Consider the following 13,969-nt stretch of genomic DNA (forward strand, 5'->3'; position numbering starts at 1 on the left):
GCCACCAGCGAACCTTTCTCCTTCCTTTCCACGCACCTGCTGCACCGGTACGCACACTCACCCCTGACCCATAACACACCGGTGCGCTGGTGCCTGTGCCTTCGTGGTAGGCATCATATTCCTGTGCCGCCGAGGCTGATGCACTGTGGGGCGCACCCGCATCTTACGTGTGTGTTGTTTACATTCCACATGCACGCGTATCTAATAGTGACTTTTCACTTTCTGTTACATACCCAATGTCAGTCTACTACTAAACGTCTTTTCCTTCATTCTTCAATGTCACAGAACTTCTTGAACGGACTGTCTACATTGATATCCTGCTGTATAGAGCTCTAGTTGTTGTACAGTTTTTTCCCCCCCATAGATAAATAAGACTTTTTTTTTTACCTTTTCTTTTATTATATTCTTTGTAGGGAGCAGAATGGCTACAGGCCAAACCAGGGAGGCATGATGAGACCACAGGGCATGGGACCTCCTCCTCACGGCTCCCAGGTGAACATGGCACCGGGAGGGCAGATGAACATGAGCAGGGGACACGGCATGGCTGACCCGGGGCACATGGGACCCAGGGCAGGACCCGTGTATGGCCCAGGCCACCGTCTGACACCAATGAACTCAATGCACCAGATAAACCAGATGAACTCTGTCAATCAGATGAACCAGATGGGTTCCATGAATCACATGAACCAGATGAATCAAATGAACTCCATGAATCCTATGAACCAGATTAATTCTATAAACCAGATGAATCAAATGAACCAAATGGGTTCGGTGAATTCGATAAACCCCATGAACCAGATGAATCAGATCAACCACATGAATCAGATGAATCAGATGAATCAGATGAACCAGATGAACCAGATGAACCAGATGGGGCATCCAGGAATGAACCCTCACCAGCAGAACTTCCACGGTGGGGGTTACGGATTGGGCATGACGAGTCCGTCCCATGGAAGCCCCGGTATGCACCCCTCCCAGCAGAACATCATGGGATCTCCACGGATACGGGGAAGCCCCAAGATGGGAGCTAGCCCCTTCTCTCCTGGAGGTATGCTCTTTATAAATATACACTCATATCAATCAGATATTTAGGTTAAATATCTAAAGGGCAAAAATACATTGAGTACATACATTATTGGCAAGGATTGTGAGGACCTGTGTTGGAATTGGATGGATGGATAAGTAAGTAAGTAATTAATTAATTAATCAATCAATTAATTAATTAATTAATTAATTAATTAGGTTTGAGTGTGGAATGGGAACCATTGTCTTCCTCCTCTAGGCTGCAAGTCCGTTATTAAAGAGCCAGTTTGGATAAATGGAGCACTTATGAATTCGGCACTGGCTTCTGGAACCAGAGGGATTTCACACTGCTCCGGAGCAGCAGCTGAATTCGTGTTGCTTCCATTCCGTTTTCTGTCGCAGTCTTTCTGACAGCATGCGATGTACTGTCAGCAGTATACGATATACAGCGGTTACCTGGTAACCGAGGCTTTTAAAGCTCCAGTAACAAATTGCCAAAACCTGTGGTCTCAGTCTAATTTACAAATAGAGAATATAAAAATCTCAGGACATTTTTCACTATGTAGTTTTAATTGTTGTTGGTGTGTTACTGTGTGTTTTGACTTCCAGGTATGCATTCTCCTATGGGCCCTATGAACATGGGCAGCAATAGTGGATCCTCCGGTCCAGCAGGTGGCAGCACTTTCTCTAGCAGCTCCCTCAACGCCCTCCAGGCCATCAGCGAGGGCGTTGGCTCCTCGCTGCCCGGCGCTCTCACCTCGCCTTCCCACAAGTCCGACGGTTCCCCCAGCGTCAATGCCTCTCAGGCCGGAGCGCCGAACCAGTCAGGGCCCAATAAAGGGCCCATCGTGGGCGAGTCGAAGAGCCCCGCTGGTCCCCACAGCTCTGGGGCCGAGCAGCAGCAAGTTCCCATATCCGAGTCCACGGCGGATAAGCCGGACAGCCAGTCGGGCAAAGAGGGCGCGCTCGACCCTAGCCGCAGGCTCCCAGATGGCAAAGGCCATAAAAAGCTTCTCCAGCTTCTCACCTCCCCGACCGAAGAACTCACGCTGGGGGCGGCAAAAGGCGGACCCCCCCCGGCCTCCGTGGTCCTCGCCGCCGACCTGAAGGAGGCGGGAGGCTGCATGACGAGCCCCTCCTCCACATGCGTGCCCTCGGCGGCGGCTCCGGCAGCAGGCGGCGCCGTGGCGCAGCAAGGAGCCGGGCACCTCTCCTCTCACATGCTGCAGGAGAAGCACAAGATCCTCCACAAGCTGCTGCAGAATGGCAACACGCCGGACGAGGTCGCCCGCATCACGGCCGAGGCCACGGGCAAGGTGCGCCTGGGGGCGGAGCATCAGGGCACGGAGGGCGCGGGGGCGGAGGTCAAGCAGGAGCAGCACAGTCCGAAGAAGACACACGCCCTGCTCCACTATCTCCTCAACAAGGACGACTCCAAAGAGGCGGGCATTGGCGAGGTCAAGCCAGGCATGGACGAACTGGAGGGTCGTGGGGTTGGCGCAGGGCCAGGGTCAGGGGTTACGACCTCAAGTAACCCAGATAGCAAGATCAAGATGGAACCTCCTGATGAGGTGTGTGGAAAAACTTAAGTACCTTGTCAAAGAAGTTCAATTAACATATTTTATGACACTGAGTATTACGATGTATTATGTGTCGTTATGTGGCCTGCTGACGGTCCATGTTTCTGATCTTGCAGCTGGAGAGCCTGGAGACCGTCCTAGGAGGCCTTCGGAAGCCCGCTTCCGGAATGTTCGCTGATTCCAGAAGCGGCAGCGGCACAGACAGCGAATCCAAGAAGGGGGGTGGACCTGGAACTCACGGTAAGACCCGATACTCAGTCTGGGCTGGCAGTGTGAACGCAAGGCAACAGAAACTGGGTCCTGATGGCACCGTGACCTCAGAGTAGCTGGCATAATGAACAGGGCGTTTTTACCAACCGGGACATTGCTGCATTTGTTTTTAGGTGTGGAGCGGGAGGCTGTGGGCTTGGCACCGGGGGTTCGGCTGCCCCTACAGAGGGCGGTGTCTGTGGACAGTAAACCCCTGGGGGGTGCAGGAGTAGCAGGCAGGAGGAATGCCCCGTCCTCCGTCATCAAACAGGAGACCCTTGACCACGTGGGAATGGGTGAGCAGCAAGACTTCCCATCAAAACAACTTGATTGCAAACTCAAACCTACTACTAAACTGACCTACAAGTGTGGACGTACCATTCAGATCTTTAAGTAACTAACTGACACTGCTAAATGAAGCCTAACCCTTTGTTCAACTTCAGCGCCGCGTTATAAACCTCCATGTCTTCTCCACAGGAGGTCCCAGCAGACAAATGGGCATGACCCAGATGCCTCCCATGATGGCCTCAGGTGACTGGAGAATGTCCAGCTCCGGTGCCAGCCCAGCGGGCTCTAATGGACACCCTGGCATGGGCTGCCCGACCATGGATCCAAATGTCAAGGGGCTGATGGGAGTCCCCATGATCAACAGGTCCAACAGTGTGCCTGCTCCTCGGTCCATGCTACAACAGCAGCTGATGGAGATGAGTATGTTGTGGAGTCGGCGCGTCCGTGTCCCTGTTTGTTTGTTTATAAATACCATAATTTATTCGGAAGAGATGCTATTTAAAATGGCCTGTGTCGGGCTGAACCTGCGTTTTAAACGTCTCCGCTGTGGGCAGGTCCAAACGACGCGGCGATGGGGGTGAACTCGTTCAGAGGGCAGCCACACCCCCCACAGTCCCCCTCGTGGTCTGACTGTGGGATGGGACTGGATGGAGGTCACACCCCCAACAGGTAAAAGTAACCAATTGGAACGCTTCTGTGCTGCAAACCTCTCGGTCTCTGTGCAGGTCTTCCTGTACTCCTGTTCTGGCTTTTCTCTGCGTGTCTGGTATCTCCTCTGGCTGTCTGTCTCCGTCACATTCTTCCTTGTCGTAGCACACACGCTCACGCTGTCGTCGTCGCTCATACGCCGCTCTCTTGTGTGCAGTCTGCCGTTCGGGAACCCGCTGGACGACCTGTTGGTTCCCCCGGCAACCAGCGAGGGGCAGAGCGATGAGCGGACCCTGCTCGACCAGCTTGACTCGCTCCTCAACAACACGGATGTCACCGGGCTGGAGGAGATAGACCGGGCGTTGGGTATCCCCGAACTCGTCGTTCAGGTCAGTGGTGTGTGTCAACATGCGTGTGCAGCTGTCTGATGTATTCATTATATGGTCCATGCACAGGAAATGGGCGATGTTGGACCTTTTATGATGTAACAATTTGGGGGGTGGGGTTTGAGTTAAGACAAACCTTGTATTAATTACTCATTAATATTGGTGTAACCTGAGTAGTTTGGTTCATTTTAAATGGAAGAGGCAGCAAAGTCACGCTGTCGGTCTCTTCTCCTTGCAGGGCCACAGTGCGGACCGCCCGCCCCCCCCCGCAGATGCCTTCGCCGGCGCAGCGTCTGACTCCAACATGAGCATGGACCACAAGGCCATCTACGGGCCGGGTTACCCTGGCCCGCCTTCTATGGGCATGCAAGGAGGCTATGGGCCCGGTCACGGTCCCGGCACCGGGCCTGGCTTGATGCAGGGCCAACATGGCCCGGGCTTTAACCCCACGATGCCCCAGGTGGGAGGTATTGGTGTGATGCACCCACGCGCGGCCATGCTACGCCCGCGGATGATGAGCGCCACCAAGCCCCTCCGACTGCAGCTGCAGCAGAGGCTCCAAGGACAACAGGTGAGAGTCATGCAAGTCCTGGTCTAGGATCAGTGTGGGGTTTTTGATTCGTTTGTTTGCAGCTTTTTAACTGATCCTGGGTCAGCCCTGGCTTTCAGCGAATATGTGACTGTGCGGTAGTCATTATGATGTGGTACGCATGGTGCTCGGGGCAGTCGCTGCTCTCTGCTGTGGTACGAGCGCTACGTTACCGCCCGGCCCAGCGAGGGTGCCACCAGCAGGCTACGGTGCACCTCTCGCAGTGCAGCTGCGTGCGTCTCAGCGGGGGAACGTGAGGTGGGAGTAGCGTCGGTTTCGCTTGGAGTAACGCCCAATGGTGTCGCTTTGCAGTTTATGAACCAGAGCAGACAAGGTTTGGTGAAGATGGAGAATGTGCCCGGAGCAAGCCCAGGAGTGAGGCCTGGCATGCAGCCTGGCATGGGGGCACAGGTAACGTACCACCCACCATCTTCCCTTTATCTGCCCCCCACTTGCCCCAGCAGGTTACACCATATGCAGAACACACAAACACCCTCATGTAGATAAACACTTCATATGCCATTATAACATTGCAAAACTGACAGAGTTGAATCACTGCCTTTGCATCGATGCATACACCCATGGAAACAGAAGATGTGAAGGTCTGTTGTTTTATTCTTTATGAACTCTCTGTACTGTTATTTATTGTTATGCTCATGCTGTGTAAGTCAAATTTCATTTGGTGTAATGAAAAAGGCTGTTATTGTCTATTTTTTACATCCTAATGGGTTTGAACTTTTCTGACTTACTGACAGCTTGTCTCTCTCTTTCTCTCTCACCCTGCCCCTCTCTGTGTGTCTTTCCCTGTCTCTCTCTCTCTCTCTCCCTCTCCCTCTCTGTCTCTCTCTCTCTCTCTCTCTCTCTCCCTCTCTCAGCCTACTTTCCTGAATGCTCAGATGATGGCTCAGAGGAACAGGGAGATAATGACTCTACAGATGAGGAGACACAGGATGATGATGATGATGCAGCAGCAGCAGCAGCAGCAGCAGCAGCAGGGCTCCGCCCCCGGAGGCTTCAGCCCGCCTCCCAACGTCACCGCCCCCTCTGGTATGGACAGCCCCATGGGAGGAGCTTCCATGAACCAGCCAGGCCAACAGCCATTCAACTATGGAGGGAACTATGGTAGTATTATTATTATTATTATTATTATTATTATTATTATTATTATTATTATTATTATTGCGTGTGTTAAGAAAGACTATAACATATATGGTTAGTCATGAAGGCTTGAAATAACCAACAAATGCTGTTAACACACTTTTTTCAACAATATGTGCTTTGAGTAATTTATGTAGTCGTTCCTGGCATGTAATTACAGGCATAGGCCAGCAAGGGGAGCCCTCGTTCATGGGCACCGGAAGCAGCCCTCCTAATATGATGCCAGGGCGCATGGGAGGACCTCAGAATCCCATGATGCAACAGCATCCTCAGAGTGGCCCCATGTATCAGTCAGCGGAGATGAAGAGTTGGGGGCAGGGGGCCATGCCCATGAACAAGTGAGTAGCGTGTGTGTGTGTGTGTGTATTTACACATTTCATATTTCCTGACTCAGTTATTGCTCAAGCATTACTGTGCATTCACAACACCGGAACCTACAGTTAATTCTGCATTCAAAAATATTCAAAAAATCCCCAATTTAGAGTGTGTATGTCTCTATAATGTGATACAATTGTATAGTAACCATTGATAATAGCTCTGAAAATCAACTGTCTGTCTTTCCCTGTGATTTTTAGTTCATACCCACAACAGCAGCAGCAGCAGTTCACCCAGCAGGGGGCGCCGGCGCAGTACGGGGGCATGATGATGAACGGGGCCATGCAGGGAGGCGTAAGCACACCTGGGCAGATGCCACCCATGCAGGGCCAGATGGGCATAAATGCCATGGGCATGGGTCGTATGCCAGTGGGTCATGATCAGGTACAGTGTCAACACTGACTATTCATTCATATACAGTCTATATGCAATATAAAAGCTTTAATGTAAAGTGGTAGCCTGTTGCAGCAGCGGTAGTGGTCAGTGTTTGGAATTTATTACCTAATGCTTAGTGCATTAGGTAAAAAAAACTATCCTTGCTGAATTGTGTGTGGAATCAAGGTGGATGTTGTGTGTTGCGCTCCACAGAAGTACTGCTAAAGCACAGAGCATACACACAGTGTGTTTCCAAGCTACTTGCCGCAGGTGGAGGAGAAAACCCTCGAGCGTGTCTTAACACGTTCATGGTCCCGAGAGAGACTGCAACAGGCTCACTCCCCACTCAAAGTGTGACATGCTCTCTGTGCATGAGACCAAAAGGAGATCCATCTGCAACCAACTGCAATTTCTGATGTATATGTAGCGGTAACGCAGTACTTGACACAACCACCAGAGGGCGGTGGAGGGCTTCTCTCTCGCTGTGGAACTGTACCGGGTGGGTTCTGGTACATCGGCTGCCTGGGTTGGGGATGCACTTTACTGCAAGGCTAATAAGGAAAAGGATGTTTGCAATATTTCGCGCATTGTAGCCTTATTGAAAGACTCGGTATGTTTTAGAATCGATGTTCTGAAAACCTTTCTTTTCACCTCACCTGGTTTTTATCCTTGCTTGGGGTCACATCTCCTTCATTTCTATAGTATATGCAGAACAAAGCAATAAGCCTCTTCACTATGCCATAAATGTTAAAAGGTGCATCGAGTCAAGGAAGGTAAACGGTACTGCAGTATTAAATGGGCTTTTTGTTTTATATGTGAATAACAATGAACTTGTACATGCCGTGTGCTTGAGATGTATCATACCTGCTCCTATTGTATACTGTACATTTTCTGCACAGATTTTTGGGCCCAGTTGGGTCCATATTATATTTTAGGTCAATATTGCTTTGAGTTTAAATCTATTTTAACTTTTGTCAAAGGGAGAGAAACTTTGTATTTTTTATCTTTTCCAGTTTAGCATTGGCTTTCTTTACAATATCGCATTGGTAACAATTATCATTTGTGTTTGGAGGGTTTCACTTTTTTTGTGGAAATTGGGCAAATAAGCAGTAACACAATACAATAATGATTAGCTGTCTGTTTTGAACATGACACAAATTCGGGGTGGAGGAAGATCAAGTGTTTTCTCAACTCTTTGTGACCCAGCTGTTATTATTCTTAATGGTTTCACTTTTCTGACTGTAATTTACTGCAGGGTCTTCTTAAATCTGCACAATCCAAAGATAATTTTCACCATTTTGCCGAGTTCTTGACTTTAACAGTAGTTTGCTTTTGTGTGTGTGTAGAAGCATAGAGTGGGGAGTGCATATCATATAAAACTGATTATGATTTTGTACACGGAACCAAGTGTAACTCTTTTAATTTCAGTTTCAATTGCCAGTTGGTAAAATGGTGTTTGTGCTTTTGACAGTAAATCTTTGAGAAATAACAATCAAATGAACTATAATGGGCAACATATCAGTCATTGTTTTTCTCAAAACATTCTTAAACTCTGGCCAGGAAAACGACACTGTTTTGTGTTTATTTTTGATAGATTATGTTGGATCACGATAAAATATATTTAGAAATGAGAACTCCAGATATGGTCATTCTGTTTTATGTGTATAATGGGGAGGAGCATGATTAACTTATGTAGAGGGACGTGGGACAAATAAGCTGTCATTTTACAGGATGTAAATTACAATACATTTTATTCGTTTATTGGATGTTGATACTGTTGTAAATAAAATTTATATTTAAACATGAACTGTCCTCTTTTAAGAAACTGTTTCGTATTCGAGTGGCCACGGCGGGGCGCCAAACACTAAAAGATCGCTTAAGGTTTTACTTAAGGTTTACGCTCTTAATTACTACTGTAGCTTATAGTATCTAAACATGGGCATAATATGGGTGTATTTGGTAGCTTGTTAGCGAATTTGCTAACTCGTGGAAAAATGTACAAACAGAAGAACTGTAATGATGCCTTTTGTTACACTAAAAACAAAACCACGGAAAGCAACGATTCGTCCTATTAAAGGGTCGCTGGATGCACAGTTGAGTTTGCAGAAATAAACTCATCTTTTTAACGGGAGACTGCGATTTATAAAAAGTTACATCCTTTAACACAGGCATGTCTTAGATACTGTAATTATGGAAAAATGCAATACAAACATAGGCTTTCGTTTCTGTTTACAAAGTTTATTATAATAGGCGTATACAGTACGGCCGCAATAATACCATTTTGCACGTTTTTTTGCGGTGCTGTGACATAACTGCTGGCAAGAAAATAAACGAGGTGGAATCCACCTTGTTGTTGTTGTTATTATTATCATCATCATCATCATCATCATCATCATCATCTTTGTACTCGAACTATAACTATAAAGAGGTAGCGAGAGTTGTTTTGGCCATCCGCCCGGCCCATCTGCGGGCTGGGCTTGCGGATTACTGTTTGTTAATGTTTCAATCAGCTGTGTGCCGAGGAATGTGGAGCGATTTAACCTGAACTTCCCCAGGTGTGCGGCGGCGCCGCTCAGTCTGCGCCCCCCGCCCCCGCCAACCCCCCCGCCTCCGCCTTTGGCACAAAGCTATCACACAAACCCAATCACACACTGGCCGCGCCTCACAAACGCGGAGCCCGCAGCTGCGAGCGCCGCACCGCAGGGAAATGGGAAAAACATTGCACCAGGGAGATGGAATAAATCTTATAAGGAACTGCTTTTACTCAGAAACAGATTTAACCCTTGCGCTCCCAATGATAAACCCTGAATCAGTGCATAAATTTTAAATATGCTCGCGGTGTTTGGAGAATAAGAACGACTACTGCGATTACCGCGTCTGTAAAATAATCACTCTTTAATTATCCCTCGTCTTTTTATAATAGCTCAATTGTCTTTATCTGCAATAAGAGTTACAGGCTTTGGTCATATATGTTCTTTTGGTTTAGGCTACATTATGACCTCTGTTGCTTTTGGGTTTCCAGATATTTGCCTTCATATCGATTCAGTTTGACATTTGAACGACTTATCTTTAGAAAGCTGACGTTAAATTGATGTCATTTTGATCGCAGGATATGTTAAGTTCAGATTAATTGTGATCAAATGACAATTTCGCTGTACGATTGTGTCCTTTAAGTTAATTGTAATTGTTAAACGTAATTAGTTAAACGTATCGTGAAGAATACTTTACAGCCAACTCCCCTGCGATGAGGAGTTTGCAGTGAAATTATCTTGTCAAATAAACTCGCGCCTCGGTCTCTTTTTTTCTTTTTTTACTTTTTCTGACCGGGTTTATTCATTTCAGTCGCACGCACAAATTCACAAGAGTCAAGAATAAGAATTTGTTTTTTAATAAAAAGACCCACAAAAAATAGGTACATTGTAAAAAACACAATAAAACGTCCTTCGTGTCATTGTAATATACAATACATTCTTTTGCTCAGTAATCTGAGAAAATCAAGCTTTATAACAAAATAAAACTTTCTAAAGGTATGACAGTATAAGGCATTAGAGAAATTCCGTAAGAATACACGATCAAATTTATGGGGTGGCTGGATTTTGGGTGCCATGGATTCCACGGCAGACAACCATCCGAGTTTAAACTGTACCCCAAAACATTAAGATGGGAGAATCACAGTTCAGTTTGTCCGAGAAATGTCCTCGTAGTTCATAAACAACAACAACAACAACAGTCTTTTCTCCACCGGGAGTTGGGTGAACGTCCCCGCGCAGATCCAAGGTGTTACGGCACGGACGAACAGCAGCTGACTACGTTTGCAGATTCCGCTGTCCTCTACAGGTTCGTCCGGCTTTCAGCGACACATGATCCTGTCTTCTGAGCAGCCGTTCTGCAAAAAAGAGAAAGAGGAAGATTTAGACACGCCGCCTCGTTCGTTCCGCCATTCAGACAACCTTCGCGCAGACAAACTACTACTGATGGCAGTTCAGTCGGAGAAGCGGACCACGACCCTTGAACTAACTCGTGCATATTTACCTCGACGGAGATGCTGGCTGCGTTAAGGGCCGTGAGAGGAGTCCTCGGAGCGGAGCTCGCAGAGCTCTGATTCTTTTTCCCCGGTTCGTCCAACTCCACCTGGAGATCCCAGATATAGTCAATGACGTGCTGAAGGATCTCCACCTTGGTGGCCTTCTTGTTGGTCGGTAGCGTGGGTACCAGCTCCTTCAGTTTGCTGTAGCAGCTGTTCATGTCTTGCAGGAACATGGTCATCTGCTCGTCGAGAAGAGGCAGCTTGCACTTGGAGATGGCCAAGCTCTGCTCCGACAGGCGCCGCACCACGTCCTCGCCGCCAACCTTGTTCTTCAGCGCGCAGGTTGGGCCGACAACTTTCATCTTCGCCGTTTTAACGTTACCGACGGTGATGTCAAAAGAGCCTTCCCGTGTCGCGATGCGCGTATTCCTCTCGGTTAAAAAGTGTCGGGCGTGCGATGACAGCTCATCACATGCTGCGGCGCGAGGTCGCCCGGGTTTTATTCGATTCCAAGGGCTCTCGGGCGTAACCCAAACGCTCGTGTTTGTAGCTGCAGGCCAATAGAAAGTCGACGCTGGCGCTGCTTTGGCCAATGAGAGCACGAGGACGGTTATCGAGTTTACAATCTGTTTGGGGGATGGTGTGTTACAAATGGAAACGACTGTGTGTCTTTTACGAATGATGAGTGGACATCCAGCTGTCCGTAAACCCCCAAGACTCCCAAGGTGTGGAGGAGCGCGTGAGCATCCAGGGCTTCAAAGATCAACTCTCACTTGAAACCATCTTCATTACTAATGTGGCAAATTCCGAGAAACGCATGAGAAATCGGAATTATCGCCATATCTGTGGATTCGCACGTCACAGCGTAGGCAAATATCGAGAACGGAAGTCAGTCCCTTCTAATGCTTGTTAATATCTTACGCAGCTGCGTACAAATGAAACTATAGGACCCGATTGCTGTGTAGCTCAATTACACAGTCTAAACCTACTTATGGGGCTTTGGGGTTTTAATACGCAGCATTTTAAGCATTTTAAATGGACCAGTTGGAGATTTACCCACGAGTCATATAACATCCATTAGGTGCTATAAACTTTAAATGAATAGTGCAATAAAGTTTTGAAAATGTTGTAAACATTTTTGAAGTTGATTTCTTTGTGGTCATTTATAATTTACATCGTCTTTCTGTATTAATTTCTGCGCAGTCTTTTCCGAGTCTGGAAATCCTTGAACAAACTGGCGAATTCCTTCACATGTTGTCCGCGTGTGCTTCACCCCGAGTGCACGGCGTTCTTGCAGATGCGACGCTGCTTTGCTCCGATTCTTCTCCCAGATTGTCCAAACAAGCCGTCGTAGACTGCCAGGCGCCAGCGCCGTGACGTCACCCATTCATCCGAGCCCTGACGCCTGTCAGCCTGGCGCCGCGAGGGCGGTCTCTATGGCAACTACAAACAACAGGCTGGGTCCACTCCGGTCTCCCCCATTCACCTGCGCCGCGCGGAGCCTGAGAACAAACTGGCTGCTGCCACCAGTGTTCATTTATCACGCGAAACCTCTGATGCGATTACTGCTCCGCGCACCTGCAAACGGCCATTGTCGCCGGCTTGCTTCGAGAGTCCTCCTTTGAAAACGCAAAAGGGGAGACAGAGTTTCAAGTCTAAAAGAAACACTGAAGTGAGTGCACCTTTGAAGCAATTTCTTGGAACTTTTTTTTTTCCACTTGCATTTTTAGATAAGTGGCTCTCCTTGGATTTCATCGCACGAGGCTGCATTGCTCCACAATGTTAGCATCAAATCAAGGATTTAGGTTTCAGGGACTTTTTTTTTCAGACCACTGTCTGTTATACTGCCATATATATAAAACTACACACATACACACACACACACACGTTTGTATATGCATGCGCTCTTAACTCTTTGGAACTCTTTGTATTGTATCTCCAGAAAACGAAGCGATGCAAGCTGGGTCACAGCTGAGCGCAGCGCGCGGGGAGGGCGGAGGAGGCGCAGAACAATGGCTGCGCAGTGCCCGGGACTGTGAGAGAGAATGCCGGCTGGAGCCAGCGAGTCTGAAGCCCCCTCCGCTCGTCCATCCAGCTTTTGTTCAGCTGCACAAGCTATCAGCACTTCCTACCGACGCCAACAATAAGCCTTCACAGCTGGTCTGTCCACAGCCTGTTTACTGCACGTCAAGGCGGAGTTAGGGAGTGGGAGAGAGAGAAGATGAAACATATTGCACGAAGTGCAGCCTCCCTGTGCGCACATGCACATAAGAACCCAGAAAAAAGATCAACAAGTGATCTTGATTAAGGGGGGGGGGGGGGGGGTGTACAAAAGCTAGTGTTAGAATTCCTAATCTTTTTTAATTTGTGTGTGTGTGTGTGTGTATGTGTGTGTGTGTGTGTGTGTGTGTGTGTATGTGTGTGTGTGTGTGTGTGTATGTGTGTGTGTGTGTGCGTGCACCAGTTTGGTTGTTGCTGGAGCATTAATAAAATGTTTTTGGAAGAGTTAAGAATTCATAAGTTATGAAATAATTTATATTAAAGTTAGTATAGTTGTACAACATGCATGTTTTCTGTTATGAAGTTATTTTGTAACTTAAAACTAAAAATGCTATTAAACGAATTATTATTATTATTATTATTATTGATGTTGTTATAACAAATAGTAACAGTTGGTATCAGTTTCACAGTTGTCTGGTACAGTAACAGTAGATGTTCCGCATAAGTGTGTGATATAAGCCTAATGTCTTCATCATGGGCAGACCATGTGAAGAATTATGGAGGTCAGTAGTGAAACAGCATTGATTGTGTCTGGCCTTGGCATTCCAGGGGTGACTCACACAGGCTCGTTGGCTCCTTGGGCAGAGTGACGCCTCTGTCCCCGTCTCATGGGAAGAGCAGTCGGTGATAACCATCCACCAGGAGATCATATCCTGTGTGTGGGGGCTGGCTGTGTAAGGCTGCTGTGTCATACACACACACACAATAATTATGGTTCATAGATTTTTGCTGTGTATGTCCTTTGTGCACTAGCATACTCTGCCATATACTGAAGCAGCATGCGCAGTCGCTGCAGTGCTACTGAGAGTGTGCTGCATGCATCTGTCTGCAGCTGGTCACCTGACCTCTGATTCCACTCCTCCTCCTCCGAGAGCCTAGTGTGGATCCATATGCACAACAGCTTGTGAGTGGCGCTTCTCCACTAAGCTAGGCTCCCACACACACCCGCACACACACGCACAGGCGTGCATGCTCTCCAGTTCCTACTTGC

At 47.8% G+C, this 13,969-nt stretch overlaps 2 protein-coding genes and 1 long non-coding RNA gene across 7 annotated transcripts in view; 2 read left to right on the plus strand and 1 right to left on the minus strand.

Annotated features, from left to right (window-relative positions):
- Positions 1 to 8,478, plus strand: part of ncoa3 (nuclear receptor coactivator 3) — a 30,521-nt gene extending 22,043 nt beyond the window's left edge. For all 4 annotated transcript variants that reach the window (XM_081705439.1, XM_035520461.2, XM_081705440.1 and 1 more), the window contains 14 exons: positions 1 to 47; positions 414 to 1,048; positions 1,633 to 2,594; positions 2,720 to 2,843; positions 2,987 to 3,148; positions 3,330 to 3,560; positions 3,695 to 3,809; positions 4,006 to 4,177; positions 4,413 to 4,745; positions 5,076 to 5,174; positions 5,639 to 5,885; positions 6,082 to 6,259; positions 6,497 to 6,680; positions 6,885 to 8,478. The exon at positions 1 to 47 is cut by the window's left edge and continues 101 nt beyond it. In XM_081705439.1, the coding sequence (XP_081561565.1) occupies positions 1 to 47; positions 414 to 1,048; positions 1,633 to 2,594; positions 2,720 to 2,843; positions 2,987 to 3,148; positions 3,330 to 3,560; positions 3,695 to 3,809; positions 4,006 to 4,177; positions 4,413 to 4,745; positions 5,076 to 5,174; positions 5,639 to 5,885; positions 6,082 to 6,259; positions 6,497 to 6,680; positions 6,885 to 6,896 (3,501 nt within the window). In that variant the 3' untranslated portion in view covers positions 6,897 to 8,478. The remainder of the gene's footprint in view (positions 48 to 413; positions 1,049 to 1,632; positions 2,595 to 2,719; positions 2,844 to 2,986; positions 3,149 to 3,329; positions 3,561 to 3,694; positions 3,810 to 4,005; positions 4,178 to 4,412; positions 4,746 to 5,075; positions 5,175 to 5,638; positions 5,886 to 6,081; positions 6,260 to 6,496; positions 6,681 to 6,884) is intronic.
- Positions 8,479 to 10,043: 1,565 nt separating this feature from the next.
- Positions 10,044 to 11,060, minus strand: id1 (inhibitor of DNA binding 1, HLH protein). Its single transcript, XM_026995947.3, has 2 exons — positions 10,704 to 11,060; positions 10,044 to 10,557 (listed from the first exon to the last, which is right to left on the minus strand). Exons 1-2 carry the CDS (start codon positions 11,058 to 11,060, stop codon positions 10,522 to 10,524), a joined length of 393 nt encoding a protein of 130 aa, XP_026851748.1. The 3' UTR covers positions 10,044 to 10,521.
- A 273-nt stretch (positions 11,061 to 11,333) lies between these two features.
- On the plus strand, positions 11,334 to 13,333 carry LOC113567832 (uncharacterized). Of its 2 annotated transcripts, XR_003409503.3 has the most exons (3): positions 11,334 to 11,586; positions 11,902 to 12,370; positions 12,641 to 13,333. It is a non-coding gene; the product is annotated as an uncharacterized LOC113567832 (long non-coding RNA). The 2 variants fall into 2 exon arrangements; XR_014119438.1 differs by having other exon boundaries at positions 11,334 to 12,370.
- Positions 13,334 to 13,969: the final 636 nt, after the last annotated feature.

Source organism: Electrophorus electricus, chromosome 22 (assembly GCF_041902795.1).
Source record: "Electrophorus electricus isolate QZ-2024a chromosome 22, ASM4190279v1, whole genome shotgun sequence".
Classification (NCBI taxonomy): Eukaryota; Metazoa; Chordata; class Actinopteri; order Gymnotiformes; family Gymnotidae; genus Electrophorus; species Electrophorus electricus.